Here is a 23557-nt window from a genome sequence, read left to right as displayed (position 1 = left end):
TTCACTCTGGTTATATTGAGTGCTTCACTCTGCAAAGTGAAGTAATGCAAAGTGCTTCACTCTGGTTATATTCAGCTCAATGTTTCCAAAGTCATTCCCAGCTTCAGGAGCAGTTTATCAGGTGGGTACAGCAACTTAAAAGCACACAGTGAGCTTACCACAAGGCCCTTTAGCTGAGTGGTATAAGTGACAGAGTGATTTCAGTGTAAGAGTTTGCTGAAACATTTTTCCCTACCTCTCCAATCACAGTAGAAAGTGTGTGGGAGGTTAGTACTTTGTGAAATGGAAGAGAGATTGCAATCCTAACACTCCCTAAATGCAAGTCTCATTGAACTTGGAATTTGCTTCTGAGTAAACATGTTTAGGATTGTGCTGTGAGCTGCAGAGAAAGGCAACTCTTTCAGCAGCAAGGCCAACACTGAGCCTGAATATTGATGATAATTTGCATGTTTTAGCTGAAATTTATACATAATTCATTCAATGAGGCTTACTTCTAAGTAGACATACCCAGCACTATACTGTCATGGGCCTTTTACTACCACAGACTACATACAATTTTCATGAACACGGTGGACAACAAGCTATACTGGTGAATATTAATGAAAATTTTCTTCCATATTCTCGCATTTAAACTATTTATATTTCAACTGTTTTAATCTTACACCGTCATTCAACTCTAAACTGCAATGAAAACATGAAATCATGTTCATATTCCCAGATGTGCAGTATACCCCAATACACAATGCAAGTGAAACAATTTCTCTATTTTAAAGTTTAAAACTGCTAAGCATACTTTAAGGCGTATCTCTTCAAATATATGTTCACACCAGCATTTTTCTTGACAACTGTCCCAAAACAGTAGCTATATTTCACACCACATCCCACTCAGAGCCACAGATTAGCATTCCAATTCTGGGTTTCACTGAAGAAAAATGAGTCTCTTGTTAAAGGTTGCAGATTATCACATTCAGTATGTTTCATTCTTCACTTGTATCAAATAACTGATCCAGAAGTTCAAGGGCTACCCAAATGTGTGACACAGCACAGTTAAACATATTCGGGTCAATCCAGAAAAGCTATGGATGTATACCCCACTGAGATTAACACAGTTTACTTTCAAGGGAACAGGTTTAGGATCAGTCTTAAACTCAATAAAATTTTGTTCTTAGTCATGCACTTCTAGAACTTCAAATTTAAGCACTCCTACTTTTTGCAGGATTGCGCCTTACTGACTGCTTAGCAAGCAAAAGCTCAACTTGAACAAACAGTGCAAGCCTATGCATGTTTTACTCAGAAGTATGCCCCACCAAGTTCAGCGGGATTTATTGATACATACGTGTCCTTTCTCCCCAAAGGGCACCTGAGGCAGCTCACAACATCAAGTCACATATAAATTAAAAAATATATTAAAACATAAATAACATAACATTAAACCCCTCCCACAAAAGCTACTGTAGAAGGCAGAAATGCTTTTAAGCCTCGCTAGAACTGCTCCACAGAGGGGGCAGATTGAAGATCCTCCAGAAACATGTTGCAGAGGTACAGCGCCACAACAGAGAAGACCCTGTTTCTTGCCACCATACCCTTTATCTTAGATGGTGGTGGACCTCTTAGCAGGGCCCTCCTGATGACCTACGGGGATGAGCCAGCCTGTATGGGAGTAGATGATTCCACAGGTACCCTGTTCCCAGGCCATACAGGGCTCTGAAGGTCACAACCACCATCTTAAATTAGACTGGAGACAAATCAGCAGCCAGTGCTATCACTGGAGCAGCAATTCCAGATAAGCACATTCCAGATAGCAGCCTAAGGGCCCAATGCTATCCAACTTGCCAGTGCTAGTGCTGCAGTAATGCAGCCCCGAGGAAAGGAAGCACACATTCCCTTACCTGGAGGAGGCCTCTGTGATTGCTCCCCTACCACAGGAAGCAGCATGTGCCCCATTGGCACAGCTGCACTGGTGCTGGAGAGTTGGATAGGATTTAGCCCCAAGTAGTTTACTGACTCAGGAGCAGAGAATATGTAGAATTAGTCAACTCGGTTTGAGAATGGAGTAATACTATTTACTCACATAAAACTGTATTTCATATAGGATAAAGTTGGGGGCAATAGCAATAGAGGTAATAACTGAAATGAAAGCCTACAGACATATTTCACTAACACAAAAACATATCATACTTTTATTTACGTACTACAAAATAGTATGAATAGGCAGTTACATTTCTATATGCTTACATTCAACTCATTAGAAGCTTCATTTATAGCATCTATTAATATTGATCAAGAATGTAAAAATTATTCTCACTGTCATCAGCATAAATGAGGATTTTAGAAAAAGGTCTAATATTTCTATAGAAAGTGTAGATCAACAACTTACATCTTATGATGAAATTAAAGCACATCCCTTCCATAACATATGCTAAAAACGTACTTGTGTTTTGACATCAATACATTCCGTACTTTCCCTTCCCCACTTCCATCAGCAGTCAGCAATGATGTGAACCAAATGAGCATGAACCACATGAGCTCAAGACACTACAACATATCAGGTTCCTAGTGTCAGGTTTTCAGCAACACTCCTATCACTGGATCCCCTAAAAATCTGAGGAGGAATTCTTTCATAGAACCAGAACAGACGACAGATAGTCCAGCTGCTACTCCTTCTTGGCAGTGAAGAAGAGGAGAGGTGGCAGCAGAAGCAGCAACCTATTCATCTGTCACCCCTCTAAATAGGCCCCTACTCCCATTAGCACCCTGAAGTAGAAGGGAAGCAGGTGAGCAGTTACTGATTTTTGTTCTCACCCACCACCATGGGAAATGGGACAGAAACAGGTAAAAAAGCAAGAGCAGCTAGCATCAGCCTTGCATCTACAGGTAAATTTCACTACAGGTATGTGACACTTAACAATGGGGTTACAGTTGCCAAACCCAATTGTTAAGCGATTTGGCCATTATGCAAAAATGTATAAATACTCACCTTAGTGTTGTTGTTATCATTAAGAGGCCCCAGAGGGTCCTCTGGGTCGCCCCGGGTCTCCATGGGCCTCAGAATGGCTCACAGAAGTGTCTGGAAGTAAACCAGAAGTAGTTTTCCAGAAACCAGAAGCAGCTTCTGAATGCTTCTGTGGACGATTCTGAGGCCAGTGGAGGCCTAGTGCAACCTGGAGAAGGCCCCTGGCCTCCTAAGGACACAACCACCACCACGGTAAAGAGTATCAACTCTTTCAACTGCTTTACAGTAAGCAAACAACAGACCATCATACATGCGGTACATCGCTGGTTGGAACATCACCAAGCAATGCACATCTGTATATGTTATATGTGGCTCAACATAGGTTGCCATTTTTAGCAGTATCATCTATTAAAACATGTCACTCTGCTCTTAAAAGAATGAGGATGTTAGAATACTTGCAACAAGCAGCATTTGTCTGAGAAAATATATGAGTTTAATAACAAGATCTTTTTTTGTTGCTGATTAAAAACCAACAGGAGATTATAGAGAATGTGATTAACAAAGAAATAAACAAGAGTGAAAATTCTTAAGAACTCTTACACAGGATAGTATCTGAACACCATGTACTATATTCAGACTTTCAGAACTGGAAAATCTAAGCTTTGTCACTTCCAAGCAAGATTTAAAAAGATGCAAAATAAGAAGTGTAAAGGCTGTGAAATGTTTAAAGTACTTTTACATACCACTAATGTTGAGATCATAATCTCCTGCAGTAATTACATTAGCTACTAGTCCTTCAGCAGGCTGACTAACAGTCACTACGTCACTGAGAAGCTTCCGAATGGCTCCTAGTTGAGGTGGCTGGGTAATAATGTTGTTAACAGCAATTTTCAAGTTTTTGATTATATGAAGTTGGTTGTTGGGATCTCTCATGTGCACTAAAATGAAAAAATATGAGTGTTAGACTGTACAGTCTGAATCAACATTTGTTAAAAAGTTTTCAGTTGAGCACTTTAAAAACACTGAGAAGTTGACACAAGCAAGATTTCCCTAATTAAACATTTAAAATAAGAATAAATTTGTTATTTGAAGATGCTAGACATTTTCAAACTGGGAACAATGAAAAGAGTTTCACACATGGAAGAGAATCTCACGTGCAGACGTAACATCACTTGTTTTCAGCAGAGATTTCTGACTGCTGAAGAGTTAATACATTGTTAAACAGTGACATTTTTTCCCCAAGAATAAGAATTACTGCAGCAAAACCAGCATGCAACATTTTCATACAGTTTTCTGCTTTATGTATATGCGCACTTTTAGAATCCTAACATGAAAAGATGCAACCTGGCTTAATTCTTTTTGCCTGAATAAAATATAATTTATATAATTATTCAAGTTGCAACAGAATAGAGAATCTGGCCAATATGCATCAACTCTTGAAAGACGCAATTTTGAGGATTTTGTGTGCCCCTTAGCAAGAGACTTAAACCTCCTTATACTGAAGGCATGAATCACCAATCTAAATGCACAGAGTGGCTAAAACAGAAGTCTAACAGCATCTGTACTCACATTATATCCACCATTATACTATGCCAAGTGGGGTCCAATGTAACTCAGCATTTCAAATGAAGCCAAGGTCTTTCTGCATCCCACCTAAGGGTGTGTAGCTGTCAATTTTTCAAAGGCCCACAATGCAAAGACTACTTACTACCTGGAGAAGCAAGTATGGTGTGTTACTTGGAATGGTGCTTGGAAACAGCACCACTGGTGCATTGGAAACAGACTACAACATGCTGCTAGTGTGCTGCAGCCCACAGGTAGGTTGCAAGCCCACATGCAGTAGGTCACAACCTGGGGCCCCCTAGCTGCTCTTGCTCTGGTTTGGTTCCAAATCAGAGACATTCTGGCAGCCCAATTACTCACACGGAGGATTACATCTTGTATTAACTACAACATGCTCTTCTGGTTGTGATAATTTTCATCAGGACTGCTAACTGGGTTAAGAGGCACCATTAAGCTACTATTCTCTTGTATTCAGCAGTAAGAGATGACTGTTACTATTCATGCCCTGCTCTGCAGTGGACATTTGCTGCTGTATCATTTAGAACAGATTGTGAGCCCTTATGGCAGGGGTTCCCAAACGTTTTTGACTAGTGGCTCCCTTGGCCTACTGGGCCGTTGGCTACAGCTCCCCATTAGGGCTACAATCTTATACTTTGTTTAGGGCAGCAGGTTTTTCGTGAGGATTCCATGGCTGGTTTCCATGGCTCCCCAGGGAGCCACGGCTCAGTTTGGAAACCACTACCTTATGGGACAGTGAACCATTTTAAGAAGTCATTTGCTACATAAACTGCTTTGTGTACATTTTGGTTATCCTAAAAAACAAAATAACATAAATAATATTTATTTAGTTAAAGCTATCTATTTCCCGCCTTTCCCTCCAAATAATTGGAGCACTCAAGGCAGCATACAAGTAGCTGAAAAACAATAAAATGCACAATAAGAACTAAAAATTGCAATAATAGTAAAATAAAACAGTGTAATAAAAACACTGAAACAAAACACAGAATGCAACCATAAAATACAAAAGCAACTAGCTAAGTAGGGAAGGTCAGGCAGAAAAATAAGGTCTTCGGGGATGGCAGGATGGTTAACAGGGATGGGCAGTTCTTAATCTCACTGTGAGAATAAAGGTGCTGTCACAAAGAAAGCCCTGTTCCTCCATGTTGTCAATATGTGCAGCAGAGCCCCCTTCACTGACTTCAGTTCATATGGGAAGAGGCAGTTCCTCAGATATCCTGGTCCCAAGCCATATGAGGCTTTAAAGATCAAAGCCAGTATCTTGAATTCTGCTTGGAAACAGACTGACAACCAGTGAAACCACAGGAGTGGCCACGTCAAACCACCAGACCCCATCCATTCAGACCACTGCAATCTTCACTATCTGCAACTGCCAAACAGTCTGAGGGCAGCCCCATGTAGGGTGTGTCATAATCCCTTCATCTGAAAAAGCCACAAAGTTCTTATTCTTAACTTGTCACTTTGAACTTATCTTTCTTTCCCTGAACCTCCCTCTCAGCCCCTTTCCCAAATTCACACCAAGCTTGTATTAGTATGTTTTTCCCATTTGTTAAGCTTCCAAACAAGTACATCTGTGAATCAGAGAAGCGCCCCATAACTGTTTGCCCCTGCTAATTGGGTAAGAGGCACTTTTTCAAGTGGGTGCTCCTTTTTTTAGCAGGGGGAGAGTAACTGGCCCACCTCACCCCAGCACTGTCTGTTCTAGTGGCTGTCTGCTGGTATTCATTTGCATCTTTTTAGATTGTGAGCCCTTTTGGGACAGGGAGCCATTTAGTTATTTGATTTTTCTCTGTAAACCGCTTTGTGAACTTTTAGTTGAAAAGCGGTATATAAACACTATTAATAATAATAATAATAATAATAATAATAATAATAATAATAATAATAATAATTTGCCTTAAAAAGTCACCTGTCATCCTTCAGTCTTCCCTAATTTCTTAACAGGGAAAGAATGAAAGACACTACAGTACTCAGTTCACTAGGTGAACCTCTATCCAACCCACTCTTTGCCAAACTAGGTATTTCTATTAATAAAATGGACTGTGAAACTCTATTCACTGTCACTTTAAATATTATGACTCAGTGGTTCTCAAACTTTTTAGCCCAAGACCCACTTTTGAGAATGTCAATCTGTTGGGACCCACAGGAAGTTATGCCATTAACCTGGAAGTGATGTCATGGCCAGAAGTCACATCATTAAGAAAATTTTTTAACAATCCTAGGCTGCAATTCTATCCACACTTACCCAGGAGTAAGCCCCATGTTAAAAGCATATATGTGGTAGCCTGTTAAAAGGACAGATCTCCCCAAACACAGTCATATACCATGTTGGGATCAAGTCTAATACACTAAGAACAAAACACTGAAATGAACTGGGACCCACCTGAAATTGGCAAGTGACCCACCTAGTGGGTCCCAATCCACAGTTCGAGAAACAGTGCTATAACTTGTTTTGGAGAGGTCTACTCTAGGAGTGACTAAAATTACCCTAAACTCAACATGAAGCCAACATCAAAGAAACACAGTACCCCATCTGTATTCAAAAGTCATGACAGGAAGAGATCCTGGTCACTAAGATCTCTTCCTTTCAGAGAAGGGCTGGTGATTGATTTGGGATAGAATTTAACCCATTTCTGCCCAGCCCAACAGCGTACACATTAGATCCCTGTTGCGTAAATGCAACATTGGGCAGAAATGGCTTAAGACAAGCCTGGTTGGAGATCAGGGATGTGTGGTGGGTGGGAAGGCAGGTGAGGCAGAGCCTCCCCACCATAATCCTTCAAAAAGTGCCGCCATTATGTGAGGTGCCCAAGCAGCCACAACCCACGTGCATAGCAGGGAGGGCAGAGGAGGAGGCAGGCAGAGCATGTGGGCTGTGAGTGCCTCACATGCAGTGGCACTTGTCGAGGGACTCTGGTGGGGGGGCTCTGCCTCCCCAGAGCGTGTAGGCTATGGATGCTTGGGTGCCTCATACAGTGGCTGGACTTTTCAAAGGACTCTGGTGGGGAGGCCCTGCCCCACCCCAAGCATGTGGATAGTGGGGGCTTTTCAAAGGGTTCCGGTGGCGAGGCCCTGCCTCACCTGCCTCCCCAGAGCGTGTGGATTGGGGTGCTCACACAGTGACAGGGCTTTTTGAGGTGGCTCCAGTGGGGAGGCCCTGCCCCCCCCCCGAGCGTGTTGATAGTGGTGCTCACAGAGTGACAGGGTTTTTCGAGGGGCTCCAGTGGGGAGGCCCTGCCCCCCCTGAGCGTGTGGATAGTGGCGCTCACAGAGTGACAGGGCTTTTCGAGGGGCTCCAGTGGGGAGGCCCTGCCCCCCCTGAGCGTGTGGATAGTGGCGCTCACACAGTGACAGGGCTTTTCGAGGGGAGGCCCTGCCACACCTGCCTCCCACCACCGCAGTCCCTGCTGGAGCTAAAGACGAGGCTGAACTCCCTGGCTGTCAACAGAACCTTCTCCCCACGTGGACACAGCGGCTTTCCCAGAAGGGGGGGCGGCGAGCGATCCGGATGGCCGGCGACTGCCTGCCTCGCTCCACCACCGCCACCAGAGCCAAGGGCGAGGGGATCCGGCCCTCCCCGCCTCCGCCAGGGCGGGAGACGCGGTGCTCCCCTCCCGGACGCCGCAGCCGCCACCCCCGCCCGCCCGCCGTGTCAACAAGCCGGCCCGGCCCGGGGAGGACACCGACCTTCCGAGGTGAGACGGCAGAAGGGCCTGAGCAGCTCGCAGAAGCCCAGCTGGTTCCTCCGGGTGATCCGCTCCGCCTCCTCGCTGCACAGCGCCGCCACCAAGGGCGCGAACGAGTCCTGCAGGAACTCCTGCGCCGACTGCACCCGCTGGGCCATCGCTCCCCGACACGGGCCCGGGCCCCGGCCCAGGCGCGCCCGGCCCCGCCCGGCCCACCGTCCGCTCCCCGCGCGCCTCTCTCAGCACCGGAGCTCAGTCGCCGCCACCCCGCAGGCGCTCAGCAGCCGCCCAGGAGCGCCATGTTGATCCTCAAGAACCCAGACAACCGGGCAGACCCGATCCCGGCAGCCTTTGCGGACGGGCACGTGACAGCAGGCCGGAAGAGAAAGAGGCGGGGCTCCTGGCCTCAGCGTAGAGAGCGAGGTAAATAGAAAGTGGGGGTGGAGCAAGGGGAGCGCGCATGCGCAGTGAGGGCGAAGGGGTGCCTTAGTCCGTCAATGGAACGCCTCCTGCACACAGTGCAGTGGTTGGGAGGAGCGAGAGGCTCAGGCTGCAGGCTTACCTGGGAGGAAGCCCCATTGATTACAGTGGACTTTCTTCTGAGTAGACTGCACAGACTGAAAGATGTGCACACTTAATCAGCTCCCAGAGCTGCAGCCTTGCGCTGTGTGTGTGGCCTGGTGTGGAGTGGCTCCCATAGAAATCTTGCATAACTTTCCATGTGGCTGCCCAGTGGCTGCGGCTGCTGTTGCTGTGTGACTCTTGCCTTTGTTCAGCGAGGCAGGCAGGTGCCCTCCCTGATGTTACCTGCAAATGTTCAGCACACCGGTTCCCAACCTGCTTGACGCTGCAACCCATCTGTATGATGGGTTGTGACATGGGAATGATTTACCAGGAGGGAGGGGGAAACTCTGCAGGTTCTGCCAGGCTGTAACCCGCTCTCATGTCCTCTGTGGGCTTCAGAATGGCTTGCAGAAGCCTTGGAAAGCCACTTCTGGTTTTCAGAAGCAAACTCTCCGTTCTCCTGGAGAGCAGTTTGGCTTCCAGAATAGCTCTGATGTGCAGCCAAACCAGAGCATGAGCAGGCAGGGCTCAGGTCGCAGACTGCTGCACATGGGCTTGCAGCCCAGCTGTGGGCTGCAACCCAGTGTGGGAAACCCTGATCTCAGTGGCGTCGCTGGGTCAGTTGACATCCAAGAGACATCCAGGCTCTTCCCTCTTCCTCCCCCCCGCAGCCTCCTCCCCATCTTCTCCTCCATCCCAAGTTGAACTCCAGCTTGCCCAGGATGGGCACCGGGCTGTTGAGTGGCAAGGAGTTGGAGGAGATCATCTGGGGGGGGGGGCGCTGATGTTGTGTCCACCCCCACCTTCCTGTCTCACTTCTCTTTCTGTGGAAGGGACTGTTGGATGGGAGGCGCGTGAAAGAGCTGGTGGTCACTGTGGACCTTAATGACGCTGGGGCCCTAAACCCCTCCAGCTGGTCATCTTCCTTTCACTCCCAAGCTCCGTGCCTTTGTATGGCATCTTTCTGCCCTGGAGTCTCATTCCCCCTCCCCCTTCACATCCCTGGGGGTCACAAAGAGATGTTCTTTCTGCTGATGTCAGGGTGGATCTCATCCCTTCCCGCCTCCTCATCACCTGAAACTGAGGAACTCAGCATTGTGGGGGACAGGACTCTTGGTGTCCCTTCTGGGGTTGGACAGCATCCTCCCCCTTGGTGTTTAGATCTGCCCTACCTTCCAGGGAACTGGGAACTGTCCACACGTTTCTCTAACACCAAGCTTTATCCTCACAATCCTTTGAGGGAGAGCAGATCGAGGCTGCAACCCTATCCACATTTACCTGGGAGTAAGCCCCATTGACTATAATGGGCCTTACTTCTGAGTGGATATGCTCTCTGTCCAGTGGATTGGGCTCTCTGTCCAGTTTGAAATGGTTCATTCCAAGCCAGTTATTCCCTGGCTCTATTAGATATAATTGCTTACTTTTAATTATTTTAATTTAATTATTTATGATTATTTATTTTAATTATTTATAGCCCTTCCCCTCTGCACCTGCTTTGCAAAGTTTCAAGTCAAGTCCCATGCAGAGCTATGTGACAGCATCTCCAGGTAGGAGAGATATGCACATAGGTAGTGCAGTGAGAGTCTGCAAGAGGTACTGCAGTTAATCTCGAATTTACTTGTAGCATGACTGTATCTGTCTATGACTTGACACAGATTATACAATAAAAAAAGAAGATTTGATTGCAATGTGCCAAATGTTGTTTTTCAGGAGTTTGGGGACACGTTTCAGCTCTGGGGGACATCTAATTTCCTGATGCTTTAACCTAGTTAGAATGGCCCAAATTAATCCTGGTACTTAATTATAGCAAACCTTGGTTTAAAGTGTGTTTTTAAACATATCAATAAGACTAATAAAACAGGTTATTGATTTTACATCCACTCTCACAGTGGTAATTAAAATGTACCTTTGCAGCCTGCAGATCCGTAGAGTGTATATTTCAGACCAAATAAATGGCTCCCAGTAATTTTCTGTTGGGGATATCTCTGAAATTTCATTGTTTTCAGGGCTCAGTATGATTTTTGTCATTCATGAGACTCAAAAGGTTGGATGAGAACCCTTGGTCATGCAAGGTTTCTGATAGCAAGAGTCCCAAGAATTATTTAATTGTTTCCTCTTGCTTCCTTTTTTGGTTTTTCTCATGAGATAAGAACTTGATTATGATTAGATGAAATATGTCCAATCTGAAACCTGCCTACAGTCCTATAAACACTCAATTAAAAGCAGCATATAGAATAAGTATGATATATTGATTAATACAATGTGCATAGTGCATGAACACAAATACCAACATTTAGGTCATTCATAAGCACACATTCTTCTTCCTGTTTATAAATATATAAAGCCTGCTACCTCACTCTAGTGAGAAACACATTTCAAAACTATGGCTTGAATGAGAAAAAAGGAACACAGTTGAGATTAATAGTGTTCATTACCTAGTCAGACTTCTGACCGTCCCAAATTTGAAAGTATTTATTTTTCCGTTAGAGAAAATAAGAGGTAAAAATTTGGGGCTGGTGAGGAGAGTTGGTTAATGTTTACATTTGGCTAAAAAGCTATTATTTAGATGACTCTAAAGTGCTTTTTCTATTGGTTTTATAGTACATACCACTGAGCAGACATATGGAACCTGAATTGTTTCAACTTATCCAAATAACATTGAAACAGACTTAATTGTTGAGCATGGAAGAAAACCCATGCATCTCCTGAGACCACAATCCTAACCAACTTTCCAGCACTAACATAAGAGCAATGCAACTCTGAGGTAAGGGAACAAACATTGTCTTACCTTGAGAAGGCCTCCATGGCTGCCCTCCCCCCACTGCAGAAGGCAGCACATGCCCCACTGACATAGCTATGCCAGTGCTGGAAAGTTGGTTAGGATTACGCTCTTAGGCAACAGTCCTAACCCCCTATGTCAGTGCTATCCAGCACTGGCATAGCAGTGCCAATGGGACATGTGCTGTATCCTGCAGCTGGGTGTCGCTCACAGAGGCCTCCTCAAAGTAAAGGAATGTTTGTTCCCTTACCTCAGAGCTGCATTGCCCTTATGTCAGTGCTGGACATAAGGGGTTAGGATTGCACCCTTAGTGTCATTTGAAAAGCTAAATGTATCATAAAACTTGTCTTTAACTTGAATAAAATTTAGTTTTATTCAGCTAAAATTTTAGCTAATGTTTTCCATATTTCTTGCAAAAAGAAAATAGGTTTTAAAAGTGATTTTAAAACAAACTCCTATGAAGAGTTCACCTTTTTTTGAAAAGGAAAATATAAGAGCTAATTAATATTCGTAATTAAAGTAACCTAAAATATACAACATAAGCATATTGACCAATTTTAATAGAAAACCAACTCCAAATGTTTTTACGTGAACTAATCTAAGCTGTAACAGTACTGTACTACAGACTGAAAAATGATCAATCTTTTAAAACATATATCCATCCTTGAATAATGATTACATTCCAATGGTTATACATTGTCCTGAGTTTTATTGTTCAGAAATAAACAAACTTCATCTTTTGATAAATGTATCACAGCCCAATCCTAAGAGTGATGAGGGCCAGTGCTACAGCTGCAGTGCCAGTGCTGGGTATTATAAAAGCACCGTAAAGTGCTTTATGAAAGTTGGATAAAAATGGGCTACATCAGAATGCCAGATGCAAGGGAAGGCACCAGGATGTAGGCCTCTGGGAGAATTTGTGAACCACTATGAGATACAGGAAGCTGGATTAGATGGGCCCTGATCCAGTGGGACTCTACTTGTGTACTCTTCTTGTGTTCTAATTCTTGCTGTTATTCTTTTTCATGCTGTTATTTTTTAAATTACTCTTGCACATTCCATTGTTTTTAGTTGCTGTTTCTGGCCTTTTAAGATTTTCCTGCAAACTCTAGGGATAAACTGTCATTCAGCAACAGAAAAAGAGACACATTCTCAAAGACTTGCCCAATTTTAATGCAAAGCCCAGAACACCACCCCAGCTCTGATCTCATGCATCAGAGCCCCAATAAAACTCTCACATAGATCCATCCTAACTGCAAGACTTAATGCAACATCACTTGACTACTTGGGATGGGTCAGTGCACGAGCCATATACACACACCTTCTCCTTGCTCTCCCTGTTGGGGTGATGAAGTACAGGTTCCACATTGTGTTTGTGTGCAGAGTCCTCCTTGGGCAAAGTACTGTACCTGCAATAAGCATTCTGAGAAGAAAAGTACCTTACAATACATTTTGTGAGGGTCAATGGGTTTTTTGTGCAAAGTGCTCTCTTTATACCCTTTTTCCATAGTACCCATCACCACAGTTCCATGTGTGTATGCTCTATGTTGAAGAAATGAGATCAGAGCTATAGCACCATACCATGTTCCCTGTCAATAGGGTTCTCTTTAGAAGCTTGGTCCTCTGTGGTTGGATGCCAATTTGAGTCTGTATCCTGTGTGCATGGTAGGAAAATATACAAAGCTAAGGAGATAGTGAGATTTTCTGGTGTTTTCCCCTTCCCTATTGACTTTCAAAATTCCTATGCCAGTTCTGACATCAGAACAGAGTTCTCACTGGGAAATCCTACTGTTCACCACAAGGGGGTGTTTTCAGTTGCTATTCCAGATAATAACAGGAAATTTAAGAAAGAGTTCTGTGGTACATTAACAAATTTACTGCAGATTATGCTTTTGTAGGATGCATGAAACATCTTAAGATGCATGAATATTTATCCTCAGCTGGCAAGTGTGTATACACCCACACCGTTTGTAATCTGTGTAGCCAAAAGACCATGAAATAATGCTTTGCATTTCATGATCTGCCTCTCAAAGTGAGGCAGTGACTGCAGTGTGAGAATTGTTAATTTAATAACATTTGGGCTACAATCCTATGCATGCTTTCCTGGGAGTAAGCCCCACTGAATTTGATGGAACATACTTCTGAATAAACTTGCATAAGATTATGCTGTTCTGTTTCTCAGTGCAATTCAACATTCTTGTTTTGACTTTTAAAGTCCTGAATAGCTTGCGAGCAGAATACTTGAAGGATCAGTTCCCCCTTTATGAAACTGCCCATCCCCTGAAATCTTGCATATCCACCCCATCAGACAGGAGAAGAGAGACCATCTTTGCAGTGGCACTGTGGTTATGGAACTCCTTGTCTATGGAACTCCTTGCCTCAGACAAGGTTGGCTTCATCACTTCCACTGCTCTAACAGTTTGTTATAAAATGTTTTTGTTTCTATCTAAGATTATCTGCAGTTACCTGTATCAGATTTTTATAGGAGAAAATAACGTCGTTGAGTATATTAAGAATAAATGACATGATTTTGAACTGCAATATAGTAGATGAATCTCCATATTCATAGAGAAATATTTGTCTACAGACAAATTCTTCATGTTTCAATTTGATTTGTTTTAATTTGAAGAGAAATCATTATTAGATCTTTATCAACATTACTTACTGTCTAGTTAAGATTTACCATCTGGATAATAATTGTTGAGAGTGCCTGAGGGCTGATGCAAATTTTACACCTTGATGGTGGAAATCGTAATAAACACATTTAGAATAAACTAATCAATGTGATTAATGAAATGAGGAGTCCTGTGTTTCCAGCTACATGTTTAAAAACTTTATTCTTAAATATTGTACCAAAAACAAAACAACCAGATATCAGACCTAGTATAAAATTTGAAATAATCATGGTTTATACATTAGTGTGGTCTGGGTTTTTGTCCTGTGCTAACAGGATGTTTGATATATGTTTTCAAAGTAGTTTTCCCTTACTGTCTTGTCCATTAAGCAGACCTCACAAGGATGGAAGTCACAGGACATTGATCCTTACAGTAAACAATGTAAAAGTTAAACATTACACCTGCATTCCAGGAATTTGGAAGGAACTTGCTGTGTGGCAACATATGTTGACTGTGGATTATAAAGATTTGGAGAGGCAAATTGCAACAACATCCTTCACATGCTTTACTTCTTTGGGCAGTACTTTTTTATGAGTGCATTTATTTGCTGTTAAATTTAAAAAGCAAAGATTCAGATTAGTAGTATAGAAAATGAGATTCAAATGAGAAAAAAATAAAAAGCAATCCATGCCTTTATAGAAAAACCAACAGCTTGGTTATGGGTGGCGGGTGGGTGTGAAAAAAGTTTTCATGATTGTTTTGTAACTAAAGAAGGTCATTTGAGGAAATCCCCTGGTGTATTATTAGCCTTTTATATTGTCAGGGTAGCTGGGAACAAGACAGAATGGCACCGCATAATATCCAGTGTCAGCTTTGTCACTGATTGTTCCCCAAATCCTTGTTGATACACAGATTACTTACTCCTAAAAATGATTTGACTAAGAATACTAGCTAGGCATTTTAGTGAATACAGAAGAGGAAGTAGTTAGGGAATCAAAAATTCTGAGAAACTTTTCTTATCCTGTTCATAGGTAGGACAAATATGTGGGGAAAACATCATATATTTACTTATTCTGGCAAATATTTTATTGAAATTTGCTCACCAGATAACTTCAAAAAAGCATTCTATAATTCTCGGATCTTACACAAGAATGTTTCTAAGCTCCATTTTTAGATTATCAATATCTGGTTTAGATGCAGTCCTTCAAAAGATTCAGAGGATCCATGTCAAGTTTTTATTCTTCTGCATAGTTCATTCTACTTTAATCTTTAATTTTTTTTAACAACAAAAATGCTTGTGGCACCTACAGATTAACACATTACAGTCCAGATTAACACATTACGGCCCAGTCCAAAAAGGGAGTTATGCTGCCACAGCTATCATTCCAGCAGCTTATGGTCCTTTACAGCTGTTGCAAAACATGACACACGCCATACAGTGTGACCTAGCTGCTCGCACAAGTGGCCAGGTCCATGCACTAGTAGCCAGAGAAAGAGCCCCCGCATAGGTAAGTCTGAGTGGGGTTGAGAGAGATAAGAGATGTGGGTGGAATGGGGTGGGAAGGGGAAGGAACAGGGAGGAGATCAGGGTGGAGAAGAGGGTGGATCGGGCCAGGAAGGGGGGGTATTGGTGGCAGCGGAACTACCAATTATTTCCTAATGCCTTTCCCTCTCCTTTGACCTGCCTTCCTGGATCCACTTTAACTACCACCCAGCTTAGTATCACTACCAGCTTTAACTTAATGTTAGCTTTAACAGAACCCATCCCTGTAGGTTGTAAGAGGAAACCACTGTTCCTAGCTCCAGACTTCAGCTTATTTATTTAACATAACCAGACTGTTTCATGTGCTGTTACTGCTGCTGTGAATGCCATTGTACTTTACATAATAATGGTAACTCTTCCATCAGATCTTTAACAAGTTTTCTCTTTGTCTGTATGTGTGTGTGTGTCTGTGTGTGTGTGAGAGAGAGAGAGAGAGAGAGAAACACACCAACTGAACATGTTATGCATCTCATTATGTGGACTATAGTCCATAAACACGTATATGGAAATACATTTGCGACTCTTTAAGATGCTGTATGACTCTTTGACTGTTTTTGATGCAACAGATGAAGGGCCCAATCCTATCCAACACAGGAGCGATGGCTCCAAATAGCTACCACTGGATGTGACCCGACAGGACTTCACTTTGGGGGAAGGTGACATTTGTCTTCTTACTCCGAGTAAAGCCCCAGCCTGTTCCATGGGGCTTCTCGAGTCTGTACCACCTGTTTATCTGGCACAAACTGGAAAAGCCCTATGTCGGGCTTCCAAGCATGAGAAGGGGGATAGGTTCCAAGATGACTCTCCCTTAAGGGCCATATAATTCGTTTATTGCCTTTAGGGTAATCAAGTGGCCATAAACCCATACAACCACCTAACACCCCTCAGGTCTTTTCCAATTTCAGTTATCAATTGCTCTTTAACCGTAAGAGCTTCCAATCCTGGTAGCCAGGCCAATTTTGGGGAACCCTTCCCTGAACCGTGCTCCAGCCTGAGCCCCCTTGGACTTGGTTTGAATCCAGGAGCAGGCTCCTAGTATTGGGTCTCCAGTTTCCACCAGTCACACTGGATTAACTCCCACAACCAGTCCCCTTTGCTTCACCAGTCCCAATAATCCAGTCAGTTGTAACAGACAGGATTTATTGGATATAGTTTTAAAGAATAGTTATATAGACAGCACTGCATCAGTCAAAGGTTTCAGAATTTATGATAGAGCATATCAATACGATACACTACTCAGCACTAATAAAACAATAAAGAGATAACTCCTAACTCTATCACTCACCAAAGTCTTAGATTTCCAAAGTCCAGTCTAACCCATCCTTGCTGCAGTCAAGGTGGGTCCCTCTTGTCAGAATGGTCAAAGCTCAGGCCCCCTCAGCCAGAGGCAAAGCAAGAACAAAGAAAAGCTCTTTTCCCTCACCTTTATAGGTCTTCTGACCCATCCACCAATCAGAACTCGGTTCCAACCTAACATTCTAGGGGTGGACCTGCCACAAGCCTTTTTACTCATGGTGGAATCCCCCCTCCCAACCTGAGAAGTTCACAGCTGTACCTTGTTGTTAATCAAGTTGGCCTTGGAGCCCACTTGGTAGTTTGGTACAGTATCTGAGGGCCCTGTGAAGCCGCCTCCTCCACAGCTCTCTCAGACCTGGTATGCACTAATTAGAAGTTGGTTACAGCTGGGGCATTGTACTTGGGCCTAACAAAACAAGCAGGAACTTTCCTTGTTCAGATGTTACCTGGTCATCAATATTCACTTTTCTGTCACAGGTTCCCACTCCCCTCCTAGCCTGTCCCATCCCCCAGTCTGCCCTCTCCCTGCCCAGAAATGCTCTCCCACCACTCTCCCCACACCCTGTGTCGCTCTGTGCTTACCTCCTTTCTGCCAGCAGCTGCTGGTTCCCAGTGGCATCACTAGGGTTCACGACACCCGGTGCAGGATGCCAGTGCGTCAGCCCCCATGCAGTGGGTGGGGCAACACCCCAGGTGGTAGGCGTGGTGATGTACCATCACTCCGCCCCCACTAGTTTTTTGGCTGTACATTTTGATAGAACAAAGATAGAGCACATTCTGCATGAAATGACACATTGATTGAAATATAACATGATGGTATTATTCTTCCAAATTATGATTTTGGTCACTAGTGGTATCACACAACCCCCCCCCCCTCGGGTGTCAACTTACTAACACCTTATTGCAGCAGTTCTCAAACTTTTAGGATTGGGACCCACTTTTTAGAATGACAATCTGTCCAAGACCCACCAGAAGTGATGTCATGGTGGAGGTAACATCATCAGGCAAATTAAAATAAATAAGTATAAATAATTAAAGTAAAACAAATAATTAAATAAGCAGAAGCCAGCCCTGGGCCACCAAGTGAATTTCCTCTGTAGCAATAACACCCCCCTCCAAAACCAGTAAGGTTTTCAGCCCTACCCAGTGCCCATTTAAATTTAAGAACTTCTGTTTAAACCAGATCACTGTCAGGATCCACCTGGCTTTGCAAATCTCAAAAAGGTTCACCTTATCAGCTGAAGCCTGTTTTGATCCTTTTTAAGGGGGGGGGACTGCCTTCTGGAGCACTTGTTTAGCTGCAGGTGCATAGGATCAGGACCATTCTGGTAGCCTTGCACTCTCCCTCACCTGATCTTCCACACCAGCCAAGGCACGTTTGCTTACTCCTGAGTAAATGCTACCGTGAGGCTTAGTTTTGCTTTCCATCTGGCTTAATACATTCATCTGCTTGGAGGAAGGGACTTCCTTCTTAGGTGTTTCTTGGGACTGCAGTCATTGGATCAGGACTATTCTGGTGTTCTTGGATTCCTCTCAGCCTGCCCTTTCTGAAGGACTAAGGCAAGTTCACCTACTCATGAGTAAATGCGCAATACGGCTCACTTTCACTTTCCATAGGGATCCATGCATTTTTGTTCTCCGGTTTTTTGGCCATAACTTTTGATAGAAAGGAGATATTTCACTCAGGTTTTTTGCATTGCATTCCACTCAAAATCCCACGTCCAACGGTATATACTATGATGGCATTACTCCTAACTACTGTGATTTTAGCATGTCACCCCCCCCAGTGGACGTCACCCCCGTGCACGTCACCCAGTGTGGCCCGCACCCCCCTAGTGATGCCACTGCTGGTTCCTCTGTGGTGTTGAGAGGGCAGTGTAGGCCTCCCCGCCAGTGCAGTTAACTTGTGCCAGCCTTGTGGCACATTTGCGACACCCAGCACCAGTGCTGAGGCGTGATAGGATCAGGCTTTAACACAGCTTCACTCCTGGAAATAGTTTTAATGGTCACTGTGCCACTGAAGCAATATTAGGCCTTGTAACATACCAAAGTCACACCATCTCACATTTAATCAAGACTTCCACAAATACTTTGCTGGCCCTTACTTACCTACCTATTCAGTGTAGTAATTATAGGTACATAGCAGTGGTTGCCAAACTCACAACCACTGTGTAACAAAAATGCGGTCCCCATCTGGACCACCGCTTACCATTCCACTGGGTTGCTGCATGTCTTTCTCCTTGTTTGGGGAACAGGGATGCTCTGGGCTGTCGCATCTGTTGCCCGGTGTCCCAGAAGGCTATGTGATAGGACATCCAGGCAAACGTGACTGTTCAGAATGTCCCTGTCCCCCAAAATGAGGAGAAAGACATTCAGCCACCTGGTGGAACAATAAGGTCTGCTCATGGAGCAGACAGGTTAGTACAAACCCCAGTTCCGGCTCCTGGGCCAGAGTTTGGAAGGCCCTGGTATATGGGAAATCCATGGAAGGAGAAACAGGAGAAATTGGTATAAATCTGGGAGAAAAAGTCAGGTTAATAAAGCTATCCATTTAAGGGTGCAATCCTAACCCCTTATGTCAGTGCTTTCTAGCACTGACATAAGGGCAATGCAGCTCTGAAGTAAGGGAACAAACATTCCCTTAGTTTGAGGAGGCCTCTGTGAGTGCTTCCCAACTGCAGGATGCAGCACATGTCCCATTGGCACTGCTATGCCAGTGCTGGATAGCACTGACATAAGGGGTTAGGATTGTGCCCTAAATCAAAGTGCATTTTCATAATGCAGTGAATATAGACTGGAGCTCCTAGTCCAACAGCAGTTACTGAAGCAAATCTGGTTCAACACATAATGTATTTTTCAGGAGTACTCTTTTTAAATGCAGTACACTTCTCATTTACTGAAAACATGGGAGCAGACTCATTTTGTCATTATAAGAAGGGGAATAAATGATAGTTTAAGGTCATTCTCATCTAAAATGCATTGGAAGACAATTCTGAAACAAGATCAAACAACCTCTCTGAAGTACACTGCCAACTCTAACTGAAATCAGTACAGGAAGTTTTAATAATTTTGTTTTGCCTTACAATGTGTGTTCAATTTATTCTCTTTTAAAGAAAACATCTATAACTGGATTTTTAACGCTGTGAACATTTTATGTAACTCAAGTGAAAATAGATCAAGCAGCAGTTATTTTGGAACACTGAATACATGGACATTTGTGTGACTTATAAGTTGAGATGTGATTTTTTGGGGGGTGATAATGAAATAAATGCATTACATCGCTTTCTGCACTTCTCATTTTTGTAAAAACAAAACCCAAATCTATACTATTTTTTGACAAAATCGTCATCATGGTCCAGAAGGGGATGCATAACCAGAGGAGCAGCTGCATATGTTATATATTCAAAGTCTCCTTATGCACATGGATTTCTCTTGCTGGGTGGGGCAGGGTAGGGCCAGCCCATCCATGAGGTCTACTGGTCACCTCAGTTAGCAGATTGGTGTAGTGCACCCATCTCTGCCCACCTACTTGCCTCCCCACTCTCTGGATTGGACAAAGGAGGAGGGAGACCAAGAGGAAGTGGAAATGTGGAGGGGAGGAGAGTGCTGAGCACATTGGAGAGTGGGAAGAGCTGGCTCATGATCAGATATGGGGGGCAGTGTTTTGGCGTGACATCTCAGGCATCAGGAAGTCTTGGGCCAGTCTTCATCAGATGGGGTGAACAGTGTTAAGATATGGATGTTAGGAATATTCATTTTGTATATACTGAAGTTTTAAAACCAATAAAAAACATTTAAAATATTAACAGGATAGGAAGCAAAAGAGAATAACTGTAGATTTTCCAGCATTCCCTGCTGGCCTTGTTTTCCAGTCTCCAAACTCTTTCCTCCTGTCATTTGAATGGTGGGTTTAAAAAGTCAACTCTGCTTTCTTTTCATGTGAGTTCATCAGTAATAAAGGCAGTCAAAGTAATCAGGTGAATTAGTAAGCCTACCATTTCATCAATTAACATTACAGAGCTGTATTGTGTGCCCATAGGGCAAAAAGGCAGGATATAAATTATTAAAATAATAATAATAATATTCAGTTGTAATCTGGCTCATCAAGAAAGAAATAAAAGTGACCTTTGTTTGGTCTAATTAGCATTTCAAACACCAGATACCAGTTTTGAGTGGCAGGCCTTGTTGAGAAAGATTAGATCTTCAGAGCAAAAGAAGAATCAACAATGGTTGTTTTGCTGGCACTGAAGTCTGCAATCCTTCAGGACAAAGAAGCAGAAATCCAGTTAATGCTGGCTTTTCCTTGGATGACATAACATTATCTGTGATGATCTGTAAGCATTTCAATATTACAAAGCAGTAAATGAATTATAAATGCTCCCTTGGAAAAACAACAGCCCACAGCTGTTACTGCTTCACATGTTTCAGGAAGTTTGAGCTTTTATTTGTCTATCAAGTGTCCCGAATTGGCCTTTTCAGCCACACTAGACACTGTTCCAGAACCACCATTCAGAGCGGGATACCATAGTCTTTCGAGACTGAAGGCTGCCAACACACACAAATGTCTCCACAGTGAATGTTGCAAAGTGTGGAGGAGAGATGCATGCTTTATGGCTCAGGTATGTATGCCTCCTTTACAAATCACAAAGATTACTGCAAGGATGTATGGAGGATTGGAAGCAACCTGTCTTTCCTATAACACCCTAAGGAAAAAATTTTAATCAATTATACAGAAATATATCATAAATGGATAAATAAAAAGCATATGTATATTTTAAAATTATTCATTTATAAACATATGGTATATCTATATGTAGTGGTAGTGGTGGTGGTGATTATGATACCATTTGTATAGGTCTTTATGGGACTCATTAGCCTGGGAGAAGGAAAACTCTGATCCCAAACTTCCACTGCCTTGTGGCTACATCCAGTTATGGAAAAGGCTTCAGGAGTCAACCTCGAGGCAAAATCCGGAGCTGGAATCCTTAAGGCAGTTCATGGCTGAACACAGTCACGTTCTGGCAACTCCTGTGACGCCACTGGAACCAACCGTACTGGCTTCTGCCTTTCCATTGGACCATTTCAGCTACGTGGAGGTGGGGATTTGCTGCATGGGTAACAGTCTATCCTCCATATCCACCTTACCCAGGCTTCGCGCACTGGAGAGGAAACTGTTCCAGAACCACTATTCAGAGCGCGATACCATAGTCTTCCGAGACTGAAAGATGCCAACTGTCCTTTTTGTTTTTGCAAACATTTTGATGTAATACTTATAACAATCCTTCATCATCATACAATCCATCATTCCTACATTGCAGCTGAATCTGAAAGTGACTTGCCTAAAGCCACCCAATGAGTTCATAGTCAAGGCAAGTCTCAACTGGGGAACTCTTGATTTACACTTCAGGGTTCAACCCTATTCAACTTTCCAGTGCCTGTGCAGCTGCAATGCAACCCTAAGGAAAGGGAACAAATATTCCCTTACCTGAAGGAGGCCTCCATGAATGCCTCATTACCACAGGATGCAGCATATTGTCATGGCTGCACCAGCACTGGAAAGTTGGATAGGATTTGGCCCTCAGTCTCTTACAGACCAATCCTATTATAGTCAAGTCCCATTAAAGTCAATGGGGCTTATTCCCAGGTATGCACACTTATCTGGGAGGAAGTTTCACTGAATTCAGTGGGACTTACTTCTGAATGTATTAGGATTGTTAGCCACTTATTACACCAGCCCTTACTAGGGAAGAAACAGCATAAATTGCAATTTTTACACATTTTGGAAATGTTGATATGAATACCTTGATAACTAGTGGACTATCAAACATTTGTAAATGTTATAAAGCAGGGGTGTCAAACTCATTTCATACAGAGGGCCAAATAGCATTCATTATGTCTGCTGAGGGCCGAAAGTGATGTCATTAGACAGGAAGTGATGTCATCAAACAGGTCATAACCAAAAATAAACATTTTTTTCTCACTTAGCTGCAAATGACAGAAAACATGCAAATCTTGATCATATTTCAAGATAAGGGACAGCACAATTCTCATGTGAACTGCCCTTTCAGCAGTAACACCTCAGCACTGCTCAGAAGCTGAGAGCCTGAGGGCCAAATAAAAAGCTTTGAGTGGCCCCTGGGTGATTATGTTTGACACCCCTGTTATAAAGTGTAAAATGCACTTTCCAATAGCAAAGTGAATCAGAAAGAAAAAGCCCGTTTACAACATTGACACAAGAAAAATAACCTCACAGCCCTCCCCCTTTCCAGCATCCTATCTTCCCATATTTTGAATGATGCACTAGGTGCATGCACAACCCACCTGAAACTGGCTCACAACCCACAGTTTCAGAAACACTGTCTAAGTAAAGGGAATGAAGGCAGGGATTCAGAGGCATCTCAGCTTCAAAGGAGGCATCATGTCAAACTCTGCCATGTGCCCAAGAACTAGTCTTTTTTTTTTTTTCCTTGTGATTTACCTTCCTGTCTTCCAGCGACCTGTAGGTCTCCCATGGCACACCAGTGCGCTGTGGATGCTCTG

General features: G+C 43.4%; 1 protein-coding gene across 5 annotated transcripts in view; it reads right to left on the bottom strand.

The window, feature by feature from the left end:
* Positions 1-8610, bottom strand: part of TRAPPC8 (trafficking protein particle complex subunit 8) — an 83019-nt gene extending 74409 nt beyond the window's left edge. For 4 of the 5 annotated variants that reach the window (XM_066625358.1, XM_066625359.1, XM_066625361.1 and 1 more), the window contains exons 1-2: positions 8222-8610; positions 3697-3891 (exon numbers count right to left, since the gene is read on the bottom strand). In XM_066625358.1, the coding sequence (XP_066481455.1) occupies positions 3697-3891; positions 8222-8378 (352 nt within the window). In that variant the 5' untranslated portion in view covers positions 8379-8610. The remainder of the gene's footprint in view (positions 1-3696; positions 3892-8221) is intronic. The other variant, XM_066625363.1, reaches the window with a different exon arrangement.
* Positions 8611-23557: the final 14947 nt, after the last annotated feature.

Source organism: Tiliqua scincoides, chromosome 4 (genome assembly GCF_035046505.1).
Source record: "Tiliqua scincoides isolate rTilSci1 chromosome 4, rTilSci1.hap2, whole genome shotgun sequence".
In the NCBI taxonomy this organism is placed as follows: Eukaryota; Metazoa; Chordata; class Lepidosauria; order Squamata; family Scincidae; genus Tiliqua; species Tiliqua scincoides.
Note: the sequence above shows the minus strand (reverse complement) of the source record. Positions and strands in the feature narration are given on the sequence as shown.